At 39.3% G+C, this 24851-nt stretch overlaps 1 protein-coding gene across 2 annotated transcripts in view; it reads right to left on the reverse strand.

Moving 5' to 3' along the window:
• The window catches only part of EAF1 (ELL associated factor 1), a 27049-nt gene continuing 2198 nt past the window's right edge, over positions 1-24851 (reverse strand). Inside the window, exons 2-6 of one of the 2 annotated variants that reach the window (XM_075212424.1) lie at positions 22129-22223; positions 10124-10260; positions 7824-7990; positions 5726-5944; positions 1-4385 (exon numbers count right to left, since the gene is read on the reverse strand). In XM_075212424.1, coding sequence (XP_075068525.1) covers positions 4339-4385; positions 5726-5944; positions 7824-7990; positions 10124-10260; positions 22129-22223 — 665 coding nt within the window. In that variant the 3' untranslated portion in view covers positions 1-4338. Of the gene's footprint in view, positions 4386-5725; positions 5945-7823; positions 7991-10123; positions 10261-22116; positions 22224-24851 lie in introns of both variants that reach the window. The other variant, XM_075212423.1, reaches the window with a different exon arrangement.

The following is a 24851-nucleotide window of genomic DNA, read 5'->3' on the forward strand; positions in this document are numbered from 1 at the left end:
TATATGTCAGCCTTTTTAATAAGCCAGTGTTGAAACAGGAACAAAAAATGAAAACAAAAAAAACAACAAATATTGGTTTTCCACTTTTCAATTGACATGCTACATTTACAAACCTGGACAAGTCCCAACCCCCAAATAATCTGCCATAACATTGCAGTAAAACTTTACCAAAAGAACCAGTAGAGTATTTGTGTACATTCACAAAGCAAGGCATTCGACTAAAAAATCTAAATCCTACTTAAAAACATGGGCATGTCATTTGCCCAGGTCAGTCTGCTTTCCATTGCATATAGATACAACAACAAAGTGAAATAAGTTATATCCCATAATACAGGGTTTCTCAGCCTTGGAACGTGTATGTGAGTAGTAAATGAAGAAATATTAAAACAATTTATCAGGTTTTTTAAAAAAAAACAAAAAAGACATAGGTGTATATTGACTAAATTGCAGGTTTGAAAAAGTGGAGATTGCCTCTAGCAACCAATCAGGTTCTAGCTTTCATTTATTTTGTACATTCTACAAAATGACAGCTAGAATCTGATTGGTTGCTATATGCAACATCTCTACTTTTTCAAACCCGTAGTTTATTAAATATACCCCATAAAGTGTTACTTGGCAAACATTTTTAAACATTCAAGGATACACAGAACAAATGTACACATTTAAGGAGGTACTTGGCTAAAAAGCTACACAATAGTCTGTAAACATGTACCATTATAGGTAGGTGCATGATATAAAAAGGTTGAGAAACCCTGCATTGAACAGGTATTTAAGCTGCATTTAATAGTGCTAACAATTCAACCATATTATACAAATAAATAAGAAAAAAAATATATTTTGTATACAGAAATAGCAAGGGATTCCTGTAGATTTTAAGTCTATACAACAAAATTATAAGTTTAAACCTAAACAATATTTTCAGCTGTTAACAGATATAGAACATACTGTTAATTTTCCAAAAATGGGAACATAAAAGTACAGGAGGTGCTGGGAAGGCTGCAGGAGATTTTAACTAAGCACTATGCTTGTAAATGACTGTATAGTCAACTCAGTATTAAGGCACCTCATGCAAAGTGCATTACAGGGGAAATGTGAACATGCCTTAATAAGTTCATTTCAATTCATAGTCTATGGCTATGGATTTTTGGTAGCAAACACGAAGGGTCATAACAATATACAAACTACAACACTAGGGACAATTGTTATCTCACACTAGGAAACTCTAATACATGTAGGGAGTTTTTTGTGACTCACAGTTCCTACTTGACCAAGTGCATTTTAACGTGCACATCACCCGACAGTCACATGAAACAATCCTGCAAAATCAGTTTTTTGGATTCTTTGGAAAATGTGCAGGGTGGAAACAGTAAAAACATCACATCAAAGTCCAAACTACCATCACTTTAGGACAACCCCCTTCATTAGTTTAACCCTTAACATTTTTCTCCTAAAAGTACAGCTTAGCTCAAGACTGTCTTTAATATGTGTCACTTTTGTGAGTTTGGAGATTTTTATTATTACATCATTTACTTATATAGCGCCACTAATGCCGCAGCACTGTACAGTGAATATTTGTCATTCACAGCAGTCCCTATTCCACTGCAGCTTACAGTCTAAATTCCCTAACATATACACACAGACTAGGGTTGATCTAGTCAGTAGCCAATTAACCTACATTGCTCAAAGTGCGCTTTCCTGTAATAGTGGTAGTCTGGAAGGGGCTAAATGTATCCTATTATAAGTGGAGACAGAAAAAAAAAATCTAGATACACCTAAAGGTAGTGGTATATCTTTTTAATCTTTGATGAATTGTGAATGTTTTTACAAAATTTTTGATAAGGTACTATATATTAAAAGTGATCTTGTTTAATTGAACATAAGCTGAGTACACACTACAAATCAATTACTCCCGATGCGATATCGTTAACAATTTGACTAACGTCTGAAACTCCTGATCAGCATGACGATTCATGTGTACACACTTACACGATTTTACAAGATTTACCTTCAGATCTGTGCTCTTCATTTATCATAACCATCTGCTGAAAAGATCGTGACTCTGCACACTCCTTAGAGATCTGCCTACACTGCTGGTCGCGAGTGCATACACACTGCAAAATTGACACAACATTGTTCCATCGGTTAGAGAGATTTTTGGTCCGTTTATGTAATCAAATCAAACGATACAATAAAACATGTTCGTTGCAGCGTACATACTAATGCGATTTCGGACCTCATGGCCCGATAATTGGGTGAAAAACCTGTAGTGTGTACCCAGCCTTACTTATGTATATATGATGAGTTTCTGTCGCACCTTTTTAAAATACATTTATTTTACTAATTAGTGCTACATGGCGCTTATCTTATTATAAGTATAGTGATGAGACCCAATCTCTAGGACCTCAGAGGTGTTGGAGAATTTAAGTCCCTCCTGCAAAGTAAGGAACACTCCTGTAAAATAACAACTTTATCATACAACTTTTAGATCAGACAACATGTATTTTTGGCTAAAAGGGTTTTACACATTTTTGTTGAAATCTTATCCCTTGTCCATTATGAAACTCTGGTGGGGGGTCCTTTCCAGGAATCCACACTGTTTCTTCTATTAGGCAGGTCCTGATGATTAACATGCAAGTAACTTTTAAAAAAAAAAAACGACCAAAACAATTTTAGTACAATGTGACATGTTCTTCAACTTTCCCTTGAAATAAAAATAAATCTGTTACATTAGAAAATCATTTCACCCACCTCCAAATGACAAAGCCAAAGTACTTGTTAACTTAGGAAGAGGATACTGTCTTAAATAGAACAATTATTTCACGAGCGCTTTAGGGAACATAACTATTTGAAAACGTAAACTATTTATTATAGGTGCTTTTCCAAAGGCATTTAAAAGTTTCTCCTCTCACCCAACGATAATATTAATAACAACAATAATTGCTAACAAGCCCCACCTACTAGATTTGCATTGTTCTCTTTGAAAATGTCCCATGATAAAATGGATAACAGTCATGTAAACACACCTACATATAGAGTTTGTCACATATGAGCAAGCTGCACTGAAAGTGTACTAGTCACCTATGCACAGGAACTAGTGATGACATGAGACACTGTGTGTAGGCAACAGGTCGACGTTAAATATATGATGAAAGCAAATATATTTTAATGGAAACTACTCTGCTCTCACTTTATTAATGGTAGACAATGTTTTTTCTCAAAATGTATTGAAAAGTGAAAACTTTAGCAGTAACTACATACACTTCTTATAAAGTGACAATGATCCATTAGTATAACATTGCAAGAAGATATGTTACCTTATTTGCAAATACATATACAAAAGCTCTCAAACCTCCACAGAACTTTACACTGTATTTGCCTGTACAGTGCAAGCCATTGTTCCCTGTTGTCAGCCACAGACGGTAACTACAGCCATTCAAGAAATGTTGGACTTCCACTTTCTCCAGGCTGCGAATTGTGAACCTTATTTTTATTTATGTCATAAGGCTACCCTTTTCAGGAAGCACTAGTCATGCTCTTCCTTCCATAGCTGTCATTTCATATTGATTACGGACAAGAAGTCTGCCGTGTAAAGAAGAAATTATCTTCCCGTCTTTAGAACTTCATCTCAAATATCTTCTGTACTTATATGCTACTGGAAAGTTTACATTTGTGAAAATTACCAGTTACTCCTTTATATAAAAACATTATCAGCAATATTTAGAGATATCTGTGGAGCAGAATTTGCTAAATACCTTTTTCTGACTGTAAATGTTTACAAAATATATCGCTGTGAGTTATTTAAATTAAGGCGGAGGTATTATTTATGTCAGATACATGTACCATAGGGCAAGAAACTCTGATATATTTAAAAATAATTCATCCCTTATCAGTGCATATATAAGGAGACATACATTATTATATTAACATTAGTTCTCCTTTAGATACATTTACAAACCACCATTTAGAACAGAAAGAGAGAAAATGTGATTTTTTTCCCCCAAATTGAAGACTGCTGTGTCATTTGAAGTGGGATTCTAAATCTCACTCTGGCAATGCTCACTACATTTCTCTGTCCCAACGGCTTACTAAGCTTTCCCTTGACCTGATAGTAGGTATGGGTTACATAAACGCAAATGATATGCTGGGAATTGACATATGTCTAATGCACACAGAGGATTAAATTGTCCATATGTATGTATGCAAAATTCTGGATATGATATTTTTCATTCCACTGCATCCTGCAAATGACGTATTTATTCCAGCGACTGATTGCGTATTTGGGAGAATCTGTGCGTCTATGTACATCATAAAATATTTACACAAAGAACAATATTTCTACTAATCATCGCTGTCACTTCCCGACTCGCTCAGCTGCAGGTCATTTCCTAATGGAAAAAAATGAAAACAGAATTAGGATGTAGATGACAAACATATATAGTATGACATACGAACAATAGTCAAAGTGGAAATTTAGAAGTGGCGGTATGAAAGACGTTATGGGAACGTAAGTGAATGGAATTTGATAGTTTTACAACAAAGACAGTCGGAGAAGTGGCGGTATGCATACCACCATATATACCCCCACTTCGACCACTGCATACAAGTATAGAAAACAAAGCAGCAAACAAAAAGTTAGGTTTACTGGAGACGGATCTAAAAATCACTTTATTTAACTGCCACCAGCACTATACATACACAATTGCTGTGAGCCAATAAATCAAATTCTGTTCATCAGTAATTGTTTTGTGTTCAGGATAACTCTGAGAAGAGATATATAACGTAAAAGCTAAATGAGCTTAGTTAGCCTGATTAGCATACACATAATACATGATAAAACTTAAGATTGTGACAAACTACTGTAGACTACAGAGGTCATTTACAAAGAGCAGAAGTACATAGATTCAGCCTAGTGCTGGTTTCTACTTAAGCAGGGGACCCTCATTGTCCTCCCGATTTAGTGGGAATCACCAAAAGCTGCATAGCGCTGGTGAAGGTTATGTGCTGTACATTATAAAAATAATAAATTAATGAATAGTAATAAAAATTATTTATTTTTACAAGAACATGTAATCAGTTATCAATATTAACTTTATCCTCAGGCTAGTAAAACAGTTTGGCCCAGAGGGAGAAGTCCACATCTATACGCCAGTCATAAGCTGGTAATAATGATTGGCATACTTTTGCTTGAGATGCATCTATGCTCTCTATTTTAGCTTCCATTTATCTTGGGACTCGTGAACTCAAAATAAAGACGCAGACACACTCCATGGTGACTTAAATTTTCCTTATAATCTACAGAATGCCTATTGCAATATTATCAATTAGGTGCAATAGATATTAGTTGCACAACAAAGCTTTCCATTTTACAAAATTGAGTGTGACTGTATTTATCTTGACTTAATGATAAAACCATTATGCACAAACCCATTATTTTAAGCATCTTATAGAACAAATGTTAAAGAGAAAATGATTATCCCTTGCATACTTTGCTGTACTAATAGTGCAGACTGGGTATTATCTAGGTACTCCATTCCAATTACACCTTACTGATTTGGTTTGAAGTTACTTTATCTCAATGCTACCAGCATGTATTCATTTCTTGCATCAATCTAATTATTATGTATCATAATTTCAGTGTTAAATTCAATACCTGGCTACATGATTATAAAGAGTTGGAAGATGCAATTGTCACTTCACTGAGGGAACAGCAGAGGGAGTTACTTACTGAGCGTGTTCATTAGCTGATTAGTTCCCTGGGGTCGGTTGCTGCCATTGGAGATGGGCGTTCTGCCACTGTACTGCTGAGTGGGGGATGTGTGTGTGTCTTCTTCTCCACCGCTGCTAGAGCTGTCATCATCACTCCCCGAGGAGCTTCCTGATTCAGAGGAGCTGCTGCCGCTGCTACTGCTCATCTGCTCAATAATCTCCACCTCTGCCCTTAGCTCTATGGTAAATAAAGAACACAGCCTCAGTGTAAAGTAATGGAATTAAATAATAAGCTAGCCAGGCCAAAAAAGTATGCAATCACTCCATGGTTCACTGTTCCACTAAATTTCTGGTGGTCAGTGTCATTTCAGTATAGAACTTCTTTAATGATATTTAATGATCAAACAACACACATATCAAAGTTGAATGGTAGGAAAAATGGTAACTCCACTCAAAGCCTTGAGGGAAAGAAACCATAAATAAGCATAACATACATACTTGCTGTAATGGGGTTCATTTAAAAATATTTTAAATGAACCCCATTTTTAAGATTTTTAAGCTAAATGATGTGTAGGCCAAAATAAGTTTGCAGTGGATTTGAGTTTTAGCTCAGGGATATCTTGTGCTGTTGAAAAAACAAACAAACAAACAAACTATGTACTTACATCAACAATTCTATAAAACAAAACAAAACAAAACAAAAAAAAAAAAAAAAGAGTATCGCTGAAAAATCACAATATTACCCTGCAGCACCAATATATAATGCTTGATTAATGTAGAGTAAAACAACAGCAACGAGAAAGCAACCATCTGGTGAGGCAGTGATATACTTTACCTCAATAGAAAGAACTCAGTCTAATTAACCTTATAAACTCTGCTAAAGATCCAGCCCTACATATTTACCTCGTACAAACAACTGTTCCTAGACACGAAAAATAACATCTCATCATCTCTCAGGTTCTCTCAAAGGACATTATCACCTTTACATACAGTAACTATGGCAATATCAATTAATAATATCATACTAATGTAATGGGAGGACTTACCCTGATACTGCACTTTACAAGATACAACTTTTGTTAGGTGAACCTAGCAGCTCAATTAACGAGAAGCTTCAGCTGTGTCTGCTCCATTCCCTGCCACATCAATCATTCATCATCGCAAGGTCTCAAACTAGCAAGCATTTTTAATAATAGGCAATTGAGTAAGCTATAATTACTTTATATAAAAGGTGTAAATATTCACTAGAGGCGCATTTTATCTATTTTTTGTGGTTTAAATTTTCCCTGTCCTCTTCAAGGTTGGTTGTGCCGTCTGAGAGAGGAGGGATAAACAGTGGATTCCAGATACATAAGAGAACACATTTTGAGTAATATAATATTGTTTACAGACATGGAAATCTGGAGACTGATTTTTTTTTTTAGAATGTCTGTTTGATAGTTCATCCAGAAAGTAATATCTAATACATTTATATTGTAAATTACATTTAATATATAGCTTAACAAGACAAACATATTACAGGGTCCCAATTGGTTAGCATCCACAGATAATCATCATTAATGAGAGCTGACTAGGTTTTCAGAGTGGAGGATTTTGATTACAACCTTGGACAATTAATATGGACTTATAAATGGAATTACATGTGATGTACTGTAAATTGATTGTAAGGATTCGTTTTCTTTATACTTACATATACACTACATTCACACTGATTCTTTTGTTTAGTAGATAATCATCATAGATCCATTGTATTATATGGTTCATATTGAGGACTGTAAAGATCTAGAGATTGATTTTTTTCGATTTTGTTTGTTTTCCCAGTTTGGTTCCTTCAGTCTCCTATCATGATTTTACTCTCATTTTTACAGTATTGGTATTCACTATCCTTTGCTATGAATGCTACAGGCAATTATAGCATCCCCGCCCACCTGTAATGTTGCTCATTATTTGATATTTATTGACATATGAATTTCATTAAATTAAATGGTTTTAAATGGATTTAAAAGTATGTGGGTTGATCACTCGAATTTATTTTCCTGCTCAAATGCTAATTTATTTAGCATTTGGAACTACAAATTGCTGTGTGATCATCATTTTATTCCCCAACTTTCTCTTACCCCTCTTAATGTCATCAAGCTGAGGCTCTGGAGAAGGATGATCTTTTAAAGGAGAAGTTTTAGGTCCTGCAGACAGTTTTGATGGAGTTTTGAACTGGGAAGTCGGCTGAGAGGAGCGGGCAGATTGTTGTTCTATCCGAGCCTGAATCTTGCTGCTGCCTTCAACCCTAAATAGGACAAAATATATAATATGTTACCACTATATTATATTACACAGTAACTAATTACTTAAATTTTACTTATAATGCTAAAAAGTCTCTTATGACACTAAAGGGACAATATACACTCATAGTTTCCAGCACACCAAAGTCATGCACACACAAGAGTGTTCTTTACCAAATTTTGTCTAACTCATCTGATGTCCACCACACAGAGTAAATGGGATGTAGAAAAAATGTAACAGGCTGCAAACAGCAATCAAGCCAAAGCAACGCAGGAACAATGTCATTTATTAATGTTTTCCCTAACACCAAGTGTTAAAGATACCCATCACCTATATACACAGGAGACAGCCATTCTGTGAGCTGAACCAATATGACAATGCAGCCTATCCACTCACTAGGTGCTAACAATATCACAGAAGCATGAAGCACAAAGTTCTTAGTGAATTGATAGGCTCATTATAGATACATGAAAATGACCCTCTCCGTTGTGGGTAAGTGATGGATGGATCAACATTGTCCTTGGACAAAATGGGCTGTGGGAAGGAAAACTTTGGGCTGCCTGTACAGTACTTCGAAACAATGTGTTGAGAAAACCTGCTGATTGGCACATGCTGTGGAAATTTGTTGGTATATATTATGGGCAACGCTGGGTATTATAAGGTGGTCACTCTATGCTGCATTGTTAAATAAGATATGTTTTGTTTTGTAAGCTGTACAATGCATGGATGCTAATAATGTAAAAACAACACAGATACACACTACATTAAAACCATATATTTTTCTTTCTTTTTTAATAAATCAGTCTCTAAATTTATTGTAGAAACGTATTCCAATTAGTGCTGCAGGCACCAATGTATATAATTGCAAATGCACTTATCGTGTTACATTGGGATGTGTTTTGTATGGAACTGTCTTGTTTGGGGTTGTAACTTTTCTTCTGGGAATTCCCAAATTAGCAATAGAATGGAGGGGATGTGTTTTTGGAACTGCCTAGAGACAGGAAAACTCATGCTAATTAGCTCTGTTCATCACTCAGTGACCAAGACGTGGAGCAGAAACCTCCCATTTGCTCCACAGGAGGTTTCTGTCCTCCATGAGCCTTAGTACACCTGCGTTACAGTTTGACAAGTGTACTGCCCAAGTCAAACTCCCCACCTGCCACTGTCCTTGGAGCGGGCAGTCCCTGCTTCCTTCCTGTCTGGTGTGGTTGCATCTCAGATAATGCAAGCAGCAAGTTTAAATAGTGTAAATATTGTTAACTTTGCACTGCATGTAAATCTATGTTTGGGAAAACATGTTGTATCCCGATACTAAAAATAACTCAGACTTGTTGGGGAGGATCAGGGGGCGGCATTACCCCCCTGCTGACATGTGGGTCAGAATGTGTATAAAAAGCGAGCTGTTTGAGCATGTAATGTATCATTCTATCTGTACCTTTCTGGGTGTCACTAGACCCTTCAACTAGTATCTGTCACATGTCCTTATTAGGACACTGGACATAATTTTGCTTCAAGAACCTGCTTTGGCGACTAATTACCCTGCTGTACATTCCTGTGAACTACAGTTAGACCCAAATCTAATCTGTTTCCAGCTGTTCTGAGGTTTGGACCCAACATTCCAGTACCAACGTTTTGCCCACTACCTGCAGCTCTGGCCAGTGCGATAGGCCAGGGGGCGACCATCCACAGCAACCCTGATCTGAAGGCAAGAGGTCAGGTGTACCAGCCCAGGTGCCCAGCGAGGGGGTACACTTGAAGCGACAGTTACCCAGATGCAAGCGGTTCTAGGTGCCGATGTAGGAGCCTAATTCGGGCAGCAGATTAAGCCCCTCCTACTGCGGTTAGAGGGCGCAATTTGGGATAAAGAAAGGGAACCGTGGCAAAGTAAGCCCCAGCCGGTTCCCAACAACAACAGACAGAGTGGCATAGGCAGTCCATCCTGCTGCAATATGAATTAAAAATATATCATAAAATTAATATTAACGGTGTTTTCTGATTTTAAATGACGAAAGATGCTTGCAGACTTCTTCTTGCAGTATTCTTCCAACTCATCCCATATATAGCTTATATTCAGTGACTACAATAACCTTGGCACAAGATTGTGAGGCATATAAAAAATATGTCCAATTAGTTGTACCTGGTTTTCTTGACTTGTATACTGCTGCTAAGCTTTTCCAGGACATATTCCCCAGTGTCGTGGTTAATGATCAGCACACAGTCCTTCTGGTATGGTCGTTTATTACCTTTGAATATAGTCATGGGAGGAGTAGAACCCTGAAACAGAGAACAAGTCAGTATTCCCACCTGAGCATCAATCATAAACAAGACTAATATGTCTCCAACTACTGCGTACAGGGTGTTACAATGTTTGGGAAATAGTCATTTGCAATTAAAAAAGGCTCCAATATCTCTGCAAATCATATCACTTAGTGTTACCATTTTTTGCAGAACTCCTTTTAAGACTTTACTTAAATCATGCATGTCATACCTACAAGTAGAGTAGCCAAAACACTTATGAAAAAGTTGGATGTATGTCTCTTTGTTTTATATAGAGGTGCGCTTGACATGACAATCTTCCTACATCATTTTGGCACAAGCCTTTTATAACTACTTTGTGTTGTTGGAAGAAAGTAATCTCTCTCTCAGTCTGTAGATTCCCGCTTATCTCCATTTCATTTCTTATATCATCACAATGCACCTTTCACATGCAGCCATGACCTCAATGACATAATCACCAGAGTGGACAGGTCACTGCCTCCCATAAGATCAGTACACTAATCTCCTGATGATTTGAGTAGCTAACTTTTTCTCTATCCATCCAATTCAAACCCCAGGACTTATGGTACAAGTAGGAGACACAGAGATAATGCAATAAAGTGCTCAGACCCTACTCAAACACACCTTAAAAAAGAAAGTCTAAGAAAAAACTATGGAACCACAAAAAGCATTTTTTCTCCAAGCCCTGCAAAAGTGCCAGATAAAAGGTTGAAGAATGCTTGTTTTTTTATAAACTCCTCGCCCCACGCACATACTATAACACCACTATCACTTCCTACCAGGTATATTGTCTTCATAAAAGTACATACAAATGTATTCTTTCCATTATATGTCAACCTTTTCATAGGAGGTATAAAAATGTAAAATTGTATCAGCAATGTATTTAATCATTTCTTTAAACAAAAGTAAAACAAGTGAGGATCATATTGCCTATGTTGAATTGGATGCTATCTCAGAGATACAAGCTACCTATAATCACCTTTCACTACACATTCAAAAAAATAATCAATTAGAAGAATGTCGGGCTAGTGCTCAAAATGCAAGATTATCTTACCAGTGAAACAGATTAAATGGCACAAGTGTAGAGCAGCACTAGCTGGTTATATCAGAGAACAGTGAGTTACAGAATTACTGATCCCAGCAGACACAGAATATTTAAGCAACATACTTACTGTGCATGAAAGCAGATATAACTCTTAACAGATCCAACCTTTCACACACTATTTGTTTAAAAAGACAAACCATATATATCCATTTGTCTTAAAAGTAGATCACTCATCCCCACACTTATTTTTTTCAAATAGAACTAAACCGGTACACCAGTTATTTGATATGTTGTTGACAGTACAGCATCGCCAATTCTAAGAGGTCTCATTATAGCAGCTCCCAGTTAGAAGAACTAACCATTGCAAAAATTAGGTACTTAAGTAGAAAGGAGGATTTTTGTACCTATGTTAAATCCTTTTCTCTGGTTCCATCTGGGGGACACTGCTACCATGGGGTTGTATGAGGGGACACTTAAATAGTTAATTGAACTGTTAATGTAACTGTTGACAGAAGCTCCTCCCCTCTGCAACCCCTGTAGCTCTTCAATGTAATTGAAAAGCCCCAAGGAAAGGAAACAGATTAACTTGCAACCAACAAAAGCCCTAAAAGCGGGAATGCAGTATCCCCCAGAAGGAATCAGAGAAAAGGATTTAACATAAGTACAAAAATCCTCCTTTCTCTTTCATCTAATCTGGAGGACACTGCTACCATGGGGATGTTCTAAAGTAGCCCCTTGTGGGACGAAACGATCTGTCAATCCTGCCTGCAAAACTTTGTGGCCAAAACTCGAGTCAAGAGACACAAAAACATGCAAAACCGGGTAAAGGTGTGGACAGAGAACCAAGTTGGCACCAGGAAGAGCTGATCTGCCGAAGCACCATTGTGCGCAGCTCAATAGGTCCTCCACAGAACGGATGGAATGCACGGCGACACGATCAGGTACAGGCCGATCAGAAGTAATAAGCCTGCCTGTGAACATTATCCACCTAGCAGCAGTTTGTTTTGTAGCCAGTGAACCCCTCTTGTGAGCATCAAACATAAATAAAATGGAATCCGTCATCCGCATAGTGGATGTCCTGTCCACATACATTCTTAGAGCATGGACCACATCCAATGAAGTTAAGGATCCCTGATCCGAAGAGGCAGTCACTTCCTAGAAGATTAGGAAAACAATCTCTTAAGAAGAAAAACAGATCCCTTTTGGTTGGAAGGAAGGTATCATGCACAATACAGTCCTGTCAGTATGGAATGCAAGATAAGCGAACGATAAGAGAGAGCTCCAAGTTCCAAAATGTTTATTGCAGAAGCGATGGCAAGGAGAAAAATCACCTTCCAAATAAGGAACTTGAATTTGGTAAACTCCAATGGTTCAAAAGAGAATAATTTAAGATCCCTAAGCACCACCTTCAAGTCCCAAGGTGGTACATAAGGAGGCTGGATGTGTAGAACCCCTTGGAGGAAAGTCTGCACCTCCGGTATACCTGCTAGCCTTTTCTCAAAATATATCGAAAGGGCTGATACCTGCACCTTCAGGTGTCACGCTACAAAGTAAATCGAGCAAAGGAGCCCAGGATGTGATGAAGCATAAAGGTTATATTGCTCAGAAAGTACAGGTAAATGGTACAAACCCAATATTGCCGAAACTGCACAGGGAATACTGCGGACACAGGTAGAAAGGTAGGTGGAGAGAGATCCAGAAAATTTGTGTAGCAACAGAATGTGAAGTGAGAGGCACAGGAGCAGCAGGGAGAACAAACCATAAGGAAGGCAATGGAAAAATAATGACCAGCAAGGTACACTGGGAGCAGCAGGAATAAGAAGAGAGACACCCAGGTGCAAGAGATAATTGGTGCAACAAGTTAACCCCTAGTAATGAAAGGAAAGACACAATAGCAGCACCAGCAGATAATACATAAAAGCCCAAGGTCCAAGGTCTAGGAGGCAGGAGCTACCAATGCAAGTAGCATGCACCGCAGAAGGCTGCAGGCAGATCCTGACATCAGGAAACTAAGGCGAAAGCCCGCCAGCAAACAATCCTGTGAAAAGGCTAAGAACCTGGAGAGTCAAAAGGCTGCCGTATGACAAGTCCTGCGTTCGCATCAACTGATGCAGGTCCACCACACTATGATAATTTAAGGCAGAGACAGTTTTATTGGCCTTCAACATGGCATCATCAACCTTGGGGGTCAGATTATTGAAATGGCCCCTGAAGAAGTAGATTGTCTCTATGTAGAAACCGCCACTCTTTACAGACTGCCATGTGCAGTACGTCCGCATTCCAGGCTCGAGGTGGCCAATCGGGTGCAATCAGGATCACTGGAATTCTGCAGTGGTTGATGTCATGTCATGTTCATGACATCCACCGTGCATACCAAGGGGTCTCTGGTCAGGGAGCAGAACCTGGGCACCTAGCGGTTGCGGCAAGACACCAGGAGGTCCACATCCGTAGGTCCCCACTTCTGGACCAATCATAAAAACACCTCTGTGTGTAGAGACCGCTACCCTGACAACACGGTGTGTCTTCTTAGGTAGTTGGCCTCCCAATTTTCAGCACCCAGGATGAATATTGCAGAATTTGTCAGAACATACATTTCCACACAGAACAATATCTGGGGCGTCTCCTTCATCCGGCTTTGTACTCCACAGCCGTGACATTGTCCGACAGGAGGCAGACTGGACCACCCTGACGGAATTATTGAGCTCTCCATGCCAGAAGCATGGCTCGGAGCTCCAAAATATTTATAGAAAGTGACACTGCCAGACCGGCGGTAGTGAAGAACTACCACTCCCCAACCTGGCTTCTGTGGCGACAATGTTTCAGGACTACAGGACCTGCCCACTGTCAAGTGACCCGCTACCAATCAAGAAAGAGGCGCATCCTGGGAAACAATTGGAGCGTCTGATAGGCCAGCTGAAGGTGGGATCCTGACCAGTTAGACAAAAAGGTCCCACTGAACTATGCGAGAGTGGAACTGTACAGAAGTGTTTTGAATATGGAGACCATCTCACCCATTAGTTTCATACATAGCAGGATGTAGACCTGAAGAAAGTGCACCTTGTTGATTGGTAGAAACACCTTCTGCAGTCTGGTGCCCAGTAGAAGGCCGAGAAAAAACATCCTCTAACAGGGGACCAACTGGGATTTAGCACTTGTTTGGTCAGCGAAATATGGAGCCGAAGGGTCTGATCCGAGTCCACCTTTATTAGCAAATCATTCAAGTATGGGATGATGCAGACTCCCACGGCACACAACCTTGCTGCCATGATCTTTGTAAAGACTTATGGTCTTTACAAAGCACTTATGGAGCCTTGGAAAGGCTGAACGGAATTAAAAAGGTGGGAGTCCCCCACTGCAATCTGTGATGGGATGAAAGGAGCCGTCTGGTTTGTGAACCAGGAAGAGGTTTGAATACAAAATTCTGCCCCTCTACCCCTCCGGGACCTGGCAGATGACTTTGCTTCTTACTACGGGAGTTATGAAATATCTTATAGCCAATCCCTTTGTCTCGCGAAGAAAAGGTGAGGTGGCTGACTTTGGAGGTCTATCATGTAGTCACGTTGCATGATTCCCGTTATCCACTGATCCGGAGTGGAAGCTGCCCATTAGTTCAGGAACAACAAGAGGTATCCACCCCCAACGGTCGCGAGACGGAGAGGAATCCCATCAGTTTGCAGGCTTTTCAGGGTTTTTAGGCCCTGCACACCTGTTAGAATAGGACAGCCTGCCTCACTGTGACTGGTCCCTGGACATGATAGGCTTACCTCTGTTTGAATGGTTTGAAGAACAACCCCGGAAGAGAAGACTAAAGGAACCAAAACATGGTCCTCGTGGCTTCTGGACATTAACGGGGAGGAAGAAACCTTTTTCTCCTGTAGCCTGACATATGATGTCATCCAGCTCTGCACCTAAAAGGACAGAAAGAGCTTCCAAGGACTTTTTGGATTTGTTATCTCTGTTCCATGAACACAACCACAAAATTCTTCGATCTGCAACTGCTGATGCAGAGATGGAAGAAGACATTGAGGCTGCATTCTGATCTGCCGCATATAGATAACCTGAGGCTTATTTCAGATGTATTGCAAGAGGAAGCAAATCGGAATCCTGTAGACCATCAGCAAGCTGATCTGCCCAGGTCTCTATCTCTTTAGCCACCGGAGTGGAAGAAAGCATGGTCTTCAAAGAAGTTTCCATTTTACGGTCAGTGCTATTTTTAAGAGTAGCCGAGCCAGGTACAGGAAGAGTGGTATGGCATACCTAGCGCGCTACAGGTGTAATCACCTTAGGTACCTGTTCCCATTGGGCCATCTCATCCAGCTGAAGTGGAAAGAGGCTAGAAAACCTACATGGTACAATTAATTTTTTGTCTGGTTGTTTCAATGCTGACTCAATGAGATTCGTCGGCTCTTCAGAAGGAGAGAAGTAGACTACACGCCTCTTCTGCCTCTTTCCCACTATAATAAGGCACTCAGAAAGCAGTAAGTGTGGAAATGGCAAAGTTCTTTTATTCTTCTGTAATGCAATGCATGAGTCTTAGTTCTAGGACAGAGCAAGACTACCTCTTTATTCAATGTACACAGATTATATACATAAAAATCCATCTCTCCTAACAGACGTCCCTAATCATATCACATACTTTGAAATAATACACTACAAAAGTATAGACATCAATTATAAATGCTTTTGACAGATATTTCATCAAACAGAAAACCTGTCACAAATGCCCCTTAGGTCAAGGGGCATATGTGACCTTTTACATTCCTTACGCTTATGCCTACCTAAAACATCTGGTATCAATTCGAACAACCTGTATACAATGAGGCTCCCTATTCATTCTAAGACACATAGAAAGAATTTAACCCTTACACACAATACATAGAAATACAGACAGTTCAACTATTCTATCTAAACACATATTATACATTAATAAAATTTTATCCAACTTATATATTTGTACCATAATTTATTCTATTACAACTGGGCCTCTGAACCAGAGACCATTAAGAGAAGATGAGCAGACCTATGCCTTTTACGGGAAGTCCGAGTTCTCGTGGACTCAAGAAATGTATTTAATTTTTCAACGTCCTGTAATCATGAAGTAGACCAAGAAGCTTCTGCCTGGATTTGACTTTGGGAACCAAGAGGAGCTGGAAGGACAGAAGAACCTTCTCCTGCAACCTTTGAAGATGTTGTAAGGGCAACAGTCTTAGAAGGCTGTACTGATACATTTTGAGCCAGAATGATAATCGCATCCACTGCGGATTTCTCTGCAGGATGGGCAAGCAACTGAAATAGCGCAGCTACCGACTGTCCCAATCCAGTCGCCTATGCTGGTTCCCCCATCTGAGGGGTGGCCCTCGTGCACACCCGCCCAAGCCATCTGCATCACAGTCCACACAAACCGACCGCAGATCCTACCATCCACTGGGTAGTCTGGTTTTACATTTTGCAGAGGTAAAATATTCCACATTGCTTGTTTTATCTTTGTCAGACATGTTTTTGCAATATTTATGATGCAACAGAAATAGGTAATCTGCAGTAACTCTAAATCAATAGTTGCAGTTACAGTACACTTTTTTTTATTTATTTTTATATATATATATATATATATATATATATATATATATATATATATATATATATATATATATATATATATGTAAATGCTTATACATTGCTATATATAGTTATGTGTTTATAAAAATATACGTACATATCTCCTAACTCTACAGGGATAAACCTAGAGTTGTACTCCCCAACACAATTTTGTGTTAATATACCTAAGAGAATAATCCTCACAATAGAAAGAATCTCAACAGTAAGACTATCTATGTGAAGTAATTAGTAAAAGTATGTAAATATTCTACAGATATCTATTTGTACAGATATATGTCAGACAAAACTGATGTAAGGTACTCATCCCTTCATCCCTCAAATAGAGAGCAGGCCATCAGTCAGACACAGTATATACTGCTGATCAGTAGCAGCATATAGAGAGCAGCCTGTCAGTCAGACACAGTATATACTGCTGATCAGTAGCAGCAGATAGAGAGCAGGTTGCCAGTTATACATAGCATATACTGCTGATCAGTAGCAGTAGATAGAGAGCAGGCTGTCAGTCAGACACAGTATATACTGCTGATCAGTAGCAGTAGATAGAGAGCAGCCTGTCAGTCAGACACAGTATATACTGCTGATCAGTAGCAGTAGATAGAGAGCAGGCTGTCAGTCAGACACAGTATATACTGCTGATCAGTAGCAGTAGATAGAGAGCAGGCTGTCAGTCAGACACAGTATATACTGCTGACCAGTAGCAGTAGATAGAGAGCAGCCTGTCAGTCAGACACAGTATATACTGCTGATCAGTAGCAGTAGATAGAGAGCAGGCTGTCAGTCAGACACAGTATATACTGCTGATCAGTAGCAGCATATAGAGAGCAGCCTGTCAGTCAGACACAGTATATACTGCTGACCAGTAGCAGTAGATAGAGAGCAGGCTGTCAGTCAGACACAGTACATACTGCTGAGTAGCAGACAGAGAGCAGCCTGTCAGTCAGACACAGTATATACTGCTGATCAGTAGCAGTAGATAGAGAGCAGGCTGTCAGTCAGACACAGTATATACTGCTGACCAGTAGCAGTAGACAGAGAGCAGGCTGTCAGTCAGACACAGTATATACTGCTGACCAGTAGCAGTAGATAGAGAGCAGGCTGTCAGTCAGACACAGTATATACTGCTGACCAGAAGCAGTGTCTGTGAGCTAAAACTGCTCAGGAGTTTCTTCAATTGTCTCCAACTATCACTTCTCCTGAATTGGCTCCATGGAACATACCAATTTGCGAAGGGGGAGCAGTTCTGTATGAAAATGACAAGCTCCTCCTCAGTTTTTAACCACTATATGTGTGTAATAGTACTTGTATCTGTCAAGTTATCAAAACTATGTGTAATACAGTTTGATATATGAATATATACAGTCATATAAATACAGTTTACACCAGTAGACAGTAATACAAGAATTCAACAATGTACTTATCACTCTAGGATAGTTGAAGTACAGTCAGGAAGAGAGAATCTTGTCAGCAAGGATAATAGCAGAATACACTCCTTAATAATCCTCTCAGGAGTGTACTGCCAACACATTAGGTTGTTTTCCCGCCTAAGGAATGTACCAAGTCCACTGATGAGTGAAGCCCCCCTGGCTTCTATGCATGCCGTCTGCGATGGCTTTCTATTTTCAAGCCAGCAAAATAAGTCCTCCTTGACTCATTAGTGTCTGTTTTATCCTTCCGTGGCACTGATTTTTAAGAGTGCCCCTCTTCTATTTTGAGAGGGGAACTTGGTATGAGCACCGATATGGCTGCTCCATCTTGACATCGCGGCATTCTATGCCACCAACAGCAGCACCGGAGAGTCAGCTTAATAATACATTTTTCCAAGTGCCCCTCTCCTATTTTGAAATGGAGATTTGGTATAAGCACAGATATGGCGGCTCTATCTTGACATCGCGGCACTCTATGCCACCAACGGCAGCACTGGTCAGTTTAATAATAATAGTAAACAGCAGTGATAGCCACTGTAACTATAGGAAACAGGCTCAGCAAAAATTTACTTACTGTGAGAGTAACTGGCACTTATCTGTAAATCTACTAAACCTGTCTGTGGGAATTAGTTTCCCTCAGCAGACTATGCCTGTCAGCACTGTGTAGCTAAAACACAGTGCACATTACAAATTACTAATAAATCATTTAAACAAAATAAAATAAAACCTAATCTACAAAAATAGCTGCAGAGCAGCTAAAATCCTATTGTAATTATAAACTCCTACGAGCACTTAAATAACACTGAGGAGCTACAGGGGTTGCAGAGGGGAGGAGCTTTTGTCAACAGTTACATTAACAGTTTATTTAACTATTTAAGTGCCAACTCCTGTGTCCCCTAATACAACCCCATGGCAGCAGAGTCCCCCAGATTCGATGAAAGAGAAAATATTTTCTATTTTTACTTTATGACATAGGAATAGTTACCTTTCACATGGTGTTTTAAAATAAATGATTTCACAATATGGAGATGTCTACATTAGGATTTCCCACAAGTTTATTTACCATGCACCAACATTCTGCTTTTAAATGATTACCAAGCAACGCTAGCAAAGTTGAAAATGCTGGCCAAGCACACCAGTATTGCTGTAAATGCTGGCCAAGCACACCAGTATAGCTGTAAATGCTGGCCAAGCACACCAGTATAGCTGTAAATGCTGGCTAAGCACACCAGTATAGTTGTAAATGCTGGCCAAGCACACCAGTATAGCTGTAAATGCTGGCCAAGCACACCAGTATAGCTGTAAATGCTGGCCAAGCACACCAGTATAGCTGTAAATGCTGGCCAAGCACACCAGTATAGCTGTAAATGCTGGCCAAGCACACCAGTATAGCTGTAAATGCTGACCAAGCACACCAGTATTGCTGTAAATGCTGGCCAAGCACACCAGTATTGCTGTAAATGCTGGCCAAGCACACCAGTATAGCTGTAAATGCTGGCTAAGCACACCAGTATAGCTGTAAATGCTGGCCAAGCACACCAGTATAGCTGTAAATGCTGGCCAAGCACACCAGTATAGCTGTAAATGCTGGCCAAGCACACCAGTATAGCTGTAAATGCTGGCTAAGCACACCAGTATAGTTGTAAATGATTACCAAACAACCATATAAATGCTGACTAAGCTCCCCAGTACCCAGCATAACTGTAAATGCTGACCAAGCAATTCCAGTATAGCTGTAAATGATTATTAAGCACCCCCGGTATAGCTGTAAATGCTGAGCAAGCACCCTGTATAGCTTTAAATGACTACCAAGCACCCATGTTTAGATGTAAACGGAGAATGCTGACCAAGCACCCCAGGATGGCTGTAAATGCTGACCAAGCACCAGAGTATAGCTGTAAATGGTAAATGCTGACCAGACATCACAGTATACCTGTAAATCATTACCATGCACCCTGATTATGCCTGCACCCCCCCCCCCAACCCCAATTATAAAGCTGTAAATGATTACTAAACAAAGGACAAGAAGGCTGCAAAACAATGGCGGTGGAGTTTTAATAGTGGTAGAGGAGAGAAAAGTACATTTGCATCAAGTAACTGAATGAAGGGTTCAATATCAAGTTTAAAGTCAGAGAATCAGACATAAAAGCAGTTTAGAGATCACAAAGTGGTTGTATGGTACTATATCTCCTTATGTATGTATGTCATGTCCACAAAAAATAACCGAATAGTCACTTGTCTTACAGAACAACAACTTTTGAGCAAAACATTTTATTACATGGAGCTACCCTTATTTTATTAAAATTATTCATCTTTAGAAAACAGTGTTTTCCAAATAAATTAAAATGAGCTGTATAACTGTTTTATAAATACACATGTTGTAGAGTTATTCCCACTGGTTAAACAAGAAATCTACCATGTGTGAAGCATCACTGAAAATGTATGAACACACTTTTTGAAGAGTTTAATTGATTTTAAAGCGTGCAGATGTCGATTCATCTTCTACTATTCAACATACAGCAATTGCAGCAGAGAAGGCTGTAGACTACAATAAGACAATGTTTCCCAGGGTACATTATTTTTGGCATAACTGTCTTCTCTGGAATGTCCCCCACAAATCCCGTTTTACTCTCTAGTGAAGTGGGCAGACCAGGCCCTAGATGACAATAATATTGCAAATGCTTCATCATAGCAATGCAGTGATGTGAATCAAGGGAAGTCCAAAAAGTAGGCAAATATAATTTTGCACGGGAAATAACTTGCAAGACTTAAATTTAAGTTTTATTTTACATACCGTATATACTCGAGTATAAGTCGACCCGAGTATAAGCCGAGGCACCTAATTTTACCTAAAAAAACTGGGAAAACTTATTGACTCGAGTATAAGCCTAGGGTGGGAAATGCAGCAGCTACTGGTAAACAGGAGACATGTGTAAGTGATGGAGGGGAACTAATATCTTACAGGTTCTGGTGGATCCAGCAGGACATGGCAGATAGGTTGGGAAAATTGGAGTCTAAGATCTCCCTGAATATGTTAACTAAACTAACATTTTAGTTCCTGTTTTTAGCAACCATTGCTACCAGCGCCTGAAATATAAAAAAATAAGCAAATTGATGCTGTAGTGATTAAAACCTCTCTGTCATTGAATGCTGATTGGTTGTGGCGGGCTACTAAAGTTGCTGCACCTTACCAGAATCATGGAGTTTTCCTCCCCCGGGGTCTCCTCCACTGCGCTGTTGGGATCGCTAGATTTTTATAATGAGTGTCCACAATTAAGGGTCCAATGTGCAAATAGGCTGCAAGTCAATGCCCCAGTTCCATGTCTCCTCATTGCGCCAGTTACATTTCATGCTATTGTTGCTGAAAGGTCATCAGCTTGAAGCAGTGCAATAAGTGATCAGGAGGAGGAGTTCAGTCTTTTACTTACCTCCGCAGTGGAACGCATATGCGTTCCACAGACAGGAAGTTCCGCATTTGGAATGCAAGTTTGCGTTCCAAATGCCGAACTTCCTGTCAGTGGAACACACATACGTTCCACTGTGGAAGTTAAAAGCTGAGGGACTGGAGAACAGGAGGTCACTCGTGTATAAGCCGAGGACTTTTTTCAGCACAAAAAATGTGCTGAAAAACTCGGCTTATACACGAATATATACGGTACTTTAAAATGGTTGTCAGTTTGCTAATACCACACGTAATGTCCCTTCAGAATCACCTAATTTTCAGATCTGACATCTCATGTCACCTCTAAAGCTTTTATAAAGAAATACCTTTTGACTTACTGGGATATGTGGCAAAGTTATTGTAACTTCATCTCCTTTCCCAACTTGAAGTTCTCCCTCACAAGATGTGTCGATAGATGCTGGTTTAAAATCATCTAAAGAAAAAGAGGCACGTGTCCATTATCTCTTCAACAACCTGTCTTTAATCTCATTGTCTAATTTATTGAATAACTGGAAAATGGACTAGTATGCATATTTGTTCACAAAACTATAAACTATAATACATGTAACTGAGCAAAAAAATCTGTTGTAACCCATGTAAATCAGACCAGGGTAATAGATAGAGACCACTCATTTTAGTATGCAAGGTTTGCTTTTTGTAAATTTTACCACCAATACTACACTATTATTTATACTTACATTTCATTTTATGAAATTCTTATTTTCATGCTATACTTTTATTTTAGTCTGTACATCATATGCCCACCCCAAAAAAACTTGCTCTCTTTAACCATCTACAACTAACAGGTTTATTTGAACTCACAAGCATTCAGATCCAGTTTCAGCTTCGTTTGTAGCTTAGAAGAACCTAATTGCCTATAGTAAATGACCCCTACCTGCCCCACTGCCTTCCGTGACTTTGACTGGCTTCCAAAACACACAGAGGGAAGGCTCCTGTAATATTATAACAAAATCGCACACTTGTGCTGGTAATAAGGGAAACCAAAGTCATTTGAATGATCCAGCCAGACTGGGACCGTGTACACGATCATTATTCATATATGGGTTTTTTTCTCCCACTTGTGTCACCTTTCAGTTTGTATTTTTACTTTTTTTTCCTCATTAATTTGAGGGTTGCAGTTGCCCTCTAGGAAAGATGGTGCGTCCCTGAAGCTTAATGGTTAGGGGGAGCTGAAGACTGAGTGACCCTGGGTTAAGCTTTGGCAAATCCCAGGGTAAATTAACCCCCAGTAGCCTTGCAGCAAAGTGCAGTCTGAAGACCCTTGTCCCCTAAGATGTTGGCTTCGGGTGTCAAGGATAAAGAGCTCTTATGCTTTAGAAAAAGGGCTGAAGCCCCTGGAGTACAATTTTTAATTTATTCTCTTGATTGTGCACTGGGTGCTACAAGATTACCAATCATGGGATTTCAATAAGGAAAAAAATCTGTTCCTTATGACTCCGGGAGATAAAGGACCTTTCTTCTCTTGTGGAGAGTCTGAATGAACAGCACTCTGAGCACCTTTTTGTTTGTTTGCATTTGTATGCATTTTTTAGAGCACATGGTGATGAAAGTACCAATTCATCTTTCAATGAAGAAAGAAAATATGTTAAAGGAGGGACTGGTTACTTCTCCCACAATGAACAGACTACCTTAGTCCTCTTGCCAAGAGGGAAGTACGACAGAGTCGTTATTGGGAAACACATTTATCTTTTAAAATCTGTCTAATCTGATGTAGGAAAAGCAGAGCAGTTGAACTATGGAGTCTCAGTCCATGAATTAATGTTAGCTCTGCTGTTATTCCACTTAAGTTACAACATAAGGATTCATACACACTGGCGTTTCTCTTTTGTTATTATAGTCGATTAAACATGCTGGGATACCATAGTTGCATACTTCCCCACTCTCTTTCTCCATGTGGGCCAGCCCCCAATACTACAGTCTGGTTAGGAGTCAGAGTTTACAGCACTGCCACTTCTCATTGGAGGAAATCACAGCCAGTCATAGGTGGCATGCAGAACACATCACAAAAGAATGTGAAAATTGTATACTGAGCTATTAAATGCAACTTACACTACAGAAATAAACTTTATAAAACAGAGCCCAGCATTTGCCATTGTGATGTTTTTAGTTGCCATGGCCACCTTACTACTGGCATTTAATCAGCACCAGTACAATGTTTATATTTTCTAAGAAGTTGCTATGGGTTACAAGACCTCTTTACATCACTGCTTGTGCACCAGTTTTTATAACTGGCAACCCTAATATTAAATTTATATCACACACAGACACACGCAAGTGCCTTCATACACGACTACAATAAGGGAGATTAAGATGGGTGTGAAGACTAGCAGGTTTTGAGTCCCTTAAATGTCTCTAATGCAAAATTAACATTACGTGGTGGTTCTCAGAAAGCAAACCAGACTGCAAGTACTCCCTTTTGTGAGTCTCTAGTTTGTTATTAGTTATTTGCCATGCAATGTGACACATTATCAAGTAAATGCCAACACTGGTGTAATGTCAAATTTACTTACTGACAAGTGTACTAGAGCAAGGACTCATGATAATTCATGAACAATAATTCATGATGTTAAGTACTAATTTCACCATATAGAAATATAAATCAGCGTTCAGCAGCTGAAGCCTCCAAACGTAGAAGTATGCAATTTATATATTAAATAATGTTAGAGGCATAATGTAAGACATGGCTGTGTTATGCAACACAAGGGAAAATGAGCTCAAATTTCAGTAAAAACACTGAGGTGATGTGTCTCTGCAGGCTGTTCTGGAGAAATATTGCAGCACTTCGCACCGAATTGAATCTGACCCATAGACAGCATAGATTATATCAACCAGAGAGAGACACCAGTGTTCCACTCATTGATATTGGGTTCCAGATATTTAAACTCTAAAAGCATTGAGCTCTCAATCATAGTAACTGGTTGCCAGAGCCTCAGCTAGTGCACATTTTTACCATTAGGATAAAACAACTTAGAGAAACACTAGTGCCCATATGGTTGGTTATAGGCCGGAAAATGGTTAGCTTCCCAAACTGGTACCATGC

Source organism: Mixophyes fleayi, chromosome 5 (genome assembly GCF_038048845.1).
Source record: "Mixophyes fleayi isolate aMixFle1 chromosome 5, aMixFle1.hap1, whole genome shotgun sequence".
NCBI lineage: Eukaryota > Metazoa > Chordata > Amphibia > Anura > Limnodynastidae > Mixophyes > Mixophyes fleayi.